Here is a 3,387-nt window from a genome sequence, read left to right as displayed (position 1 = left end):
GGTCGGTTCTTTCGGTCCGGACGGTACGGGACTTATACAGGACCGTGTACCTGTACCTCATCAGTCTCGGTTCCTATTTTCTGGACCGATACCTGTACCCCGTTCTTCGATTCGGGACAAATATCGGCTCGGTTCCGCCGATTCCGAAACGGTTCCTCGATCCAGCTCGGTTCTTGTGCACCCTTACTTTCCCTCCCAAAAAGCGGGGCTAATAGTGATGATACCAAAAACGAAATTACCGGTCCTACGAGAAAAGTACACCATGACGAGTCAAGATCTAATCCACTCAAAATATAGAGGATTCTTTCTGGAAGACTAATCACAATCTTTAGCTGCCATTTCTGACTTTGCTAATTAACCGTCAGATTGATTAAAAACGTCTCCACGTGTCACCACATTTTTATATGATCAAATGCTTACATCATCGCTTTAGTCAAGAAATGGAAGAGAGAAAAAGAAATTCAGCCGAAACTCACTCTATCTCTTTCACGAAAACAAATTCTGTCTTGAATCCCACGATTTCATCTCTCTTTTATATCTCCCCTCTCTTTCTCTCCTGGCAAACCCTTTCTACTCTCTTCGAAACATTTTTTTAGAGATGATTTCATTAACACGGAAGAGAAACACCAAGTTCACCCAAATCCCATGGATCTTCCACGTGTACGGATCAAAATTCATCATCTTTATCATGATCTTGCTACCTTACACATCGGCACAATCACCTCCCCGACAAACACCACCACCTCCACAACTACTGGATCAGAATTTCAGACCATCGATGTTAGTGGTAATAGTAGTACTAATAGTTGCTTTTTTCTTCATGGGGTTTTTCTCAATTTACATTCGTCAATGTGTTGGTCAAAATAGTCCAGGAGATACGACAAGAGCAGTAAACGGTAACGGTATTGGAAGATCAAGAAGAGCAAAACGAGGGCTTGATCCAAGCGTTATCGATACGTTTCCGACATTTATTTATTCAGTTGTCAAAGGATTAAAGATTGGCAAAGGAGCTTTAGAGTGTGCTGTTTGTTTGAATGAATTCGAAGATGATGAAACTTGTAGATTGCTTCCTAAATGCGACCATGTTTTTCATCCTGAATGTATTGATGCTTGGTTAGTTTCTCATACTACTTGTCCTGTTTGTCGCTGTGATTTAAAAGAAATAACACCTACTGATGATGCAAACGATGTGGAGCAACGACGTGTACATACTACTCATGATGACTCGGATTCCGACACCGATTCAGATACCGAAAGAAGAAGAGGGTCCGATGAATTGATAAATGAATCGCAAGAACAAGTTTTGATTAGAGTCACAGATGGATCATCGTCGTCTTCTGTTACTACTGATTCTGCTACAAGTGCTCCTGATTTAATTAATCCTTCGCAAACTGCGATGCAGAATCGTCCAGCGAGGTCTAAATCATTTAAACCGAAAAAACCGAAGAAAATTCTAGGGAAATTTCCTAGATCTCATTCGACGGGGCATTCGCTTATTCAACCTGGAGAAAATGTTGAGAGATTCACTTTGAGGCTACCGGATGAAGTCATGAAGCAAATCGTGAATGGAAAGTTGAATAGAACGACTAGTCTCATGAGTTTTACGAAAAGGCAATCTTCAATTTCCGGTGGTAGTAGTCACCGTGGAGGTGGTGTATTTCGTGGTGGCAGTGTAAATGCTGGGAGTAAGTTTTATCAGTTCGCTCAGTTATCCAAATCCGACCGCTGGAGTAGCTTTAAGTTGTCAATGCCATCCTTTTTCACGCGGGCACCTTCCATTAGGCTCGGCTCGAAAGTCGATCGACCCGTTGATTTGTCTTCTTCAGGTCGGCCGCCCGTTTGATTCATGATTGATGGCGCTTTGGCTTTTTCTTATATCTTTGCAAATGTCTTCTTTTTTCTTAATTGATTATTCTCTATTTTTTTATTGGTTCGCTGATTCAAGATTTTTGTATTAAAGGAAAAACAACAAAAGGAAGTCAACTCCAAGGATAGAACTTACATTCTAGTCTAAGAGCGTATTGCCGTTCGTTAGTGTTGAAACTTCAAATATAATCCTGTACAGTTTATTAAAAAGGAAATGTTTTAGCCGATTCTTGTGATGGCACGCTTTTTGTCTTGTCATTTTGGTGATTATTTTCTTTCATGTTCAGTTAATTCGTACTCTATAGCATGGCGTTTTTCGGGGCCACTCAAAAGAATTTAGGGGCCAACAATAAAACAAAAAAGATCATCCAAAGGGAAAATATAGCCAGCCCTTATCTCGCGTAATTCGTAATGGCGAAATTACCCTTATATATTCGGAGGATATGATAACATTGTTACCCTCCGAATGCAATCGGAAGCCAAAATCGTTCACATACTTCCGATTGTACTCGGTGCAGTATTAGAATGATTTGTGTTTCATTTTTTTCATTTCTTTTTAATTTTTGAGTTGTTAGAGTTATAGAGAAGAAGGTGAAGGAAAAAAAGAGAAAACCCATTTTATCACTACAAAAATGGATGGATACGAAGAAGAAGGTGAGAATCATGACGAAGAACAAAATGTTGAGGGTTCACGACCGTTTAGAGAAGACGATTTGGGGTATATGTTGAATGATCCAAACTTTTGTGGAGAGGAAAACATAGACGACCCTTTCATGGAAGAAAATGGAGAATCGCATGATATTGAAGCTAACGATGCATGTAAAACACAGGTATTGTGTTAAGAAACTCAAATACTCGATTTGCATGCGTTTGTGTGCTTTTGTAAACAAGAAAAACCGATTATTGCATGCATTGAATGCCATGAACTACCCAGATTCGGTAGATAATTTCTAGATTAAACTTACGAATATAACACACTGAGTATCAAATATGTATATTCGGTAGTTACAAGATACTAGTTTACTGCCGAATATGAGAAAAACCCCAAACTGGTTTTCCAAAAATATCTACATTCGGTAGTTATGTAGAGTTATTTACCTCCGAATGGCCCCAAAAACGAATTCCACAAACAATTTCAAAACTCAGTATTCTTATCCTTTACAATCGGTAATAGTTTAACATTATTTGACTGCCGAATATAACAGTGGCCTCAAAATAAAATTTCCGAAAACTTGAAAATCGGATGTTTATCGATTAAAGTTATCTCCCGGTTATTTATATTCGGCTGTTTTACTATATATTTTAGCTTCCGATTATATCATTTTTTGCACTCAGTAAACTGTGTACATTCATTTGCATAAATCGGGTGTTTTGGGTAACCGATAGGATTCCGAATATAAAGTATTCGGAAGTTTGACTTATTTAATTACCTCCGAATATATCATTTTTTTCACTCAGTAAACTGTGTACATTCATTTGCATAGATCGGGTGTTTTGGGTAACCGATAGGATTCCGAATAT

General features: G+C 38.6%; 1 protein-coding gene across 1 annotated transcript; it reads left to right on the top strand.

Annotated features, from left to right (window-relative positions):
* The first annotated feature begins 482 nt into the window (after window positions 1–482).
* On the top strand, window positions 483–2,107 carry LOC113330636 (E3 ubiquitin-protein ligase ATL31-like). The gene has a single exon (XM_026577456.1). It carries the CDS (start codon window positions 599–601, stop codon window positions 1,841–1,843), a length of 1,245 nt encoding a protein of 414 aa, XP_026433241.1. The 5' UTR covers window positions 483–598; the 3' UTR covers window positions 1,844–2,107.
* The last annotated feature ends 1,280 nt before the right edge of the window (window positions 2,108–3,387 follow it).

This window comes from Papaver somniferum, unplaced genomic scaffold (assembly GCF_003573695.1).
Source record: "Papaver somniferum cultivar HN1 unplaced genomic scaffold, ASM357369v1 unplaced-scaffold_118, whole genome shotgun sequence".
NCBI classification, from domain to species: domain Eukaryota; kingdom Viridiplantae; phylum Streptophyta; class Magnoliopsida; order Ranunculales; family Papaveraceae; genus Papaver; species Papaver somniferum.
This window is presented reverse-complemented; position numbering and strand designations above follow the sequence as displayed.

Bases quoted from the DNA above. Each gene is read 5' to 3' on its own strand.
- LOC113330636 (XM_026577456.1), top strand. From the start codon at position 599: ATGATTTCATTAACACGGAAGAGAAACACCAAGTTCACCCAAATCCCA.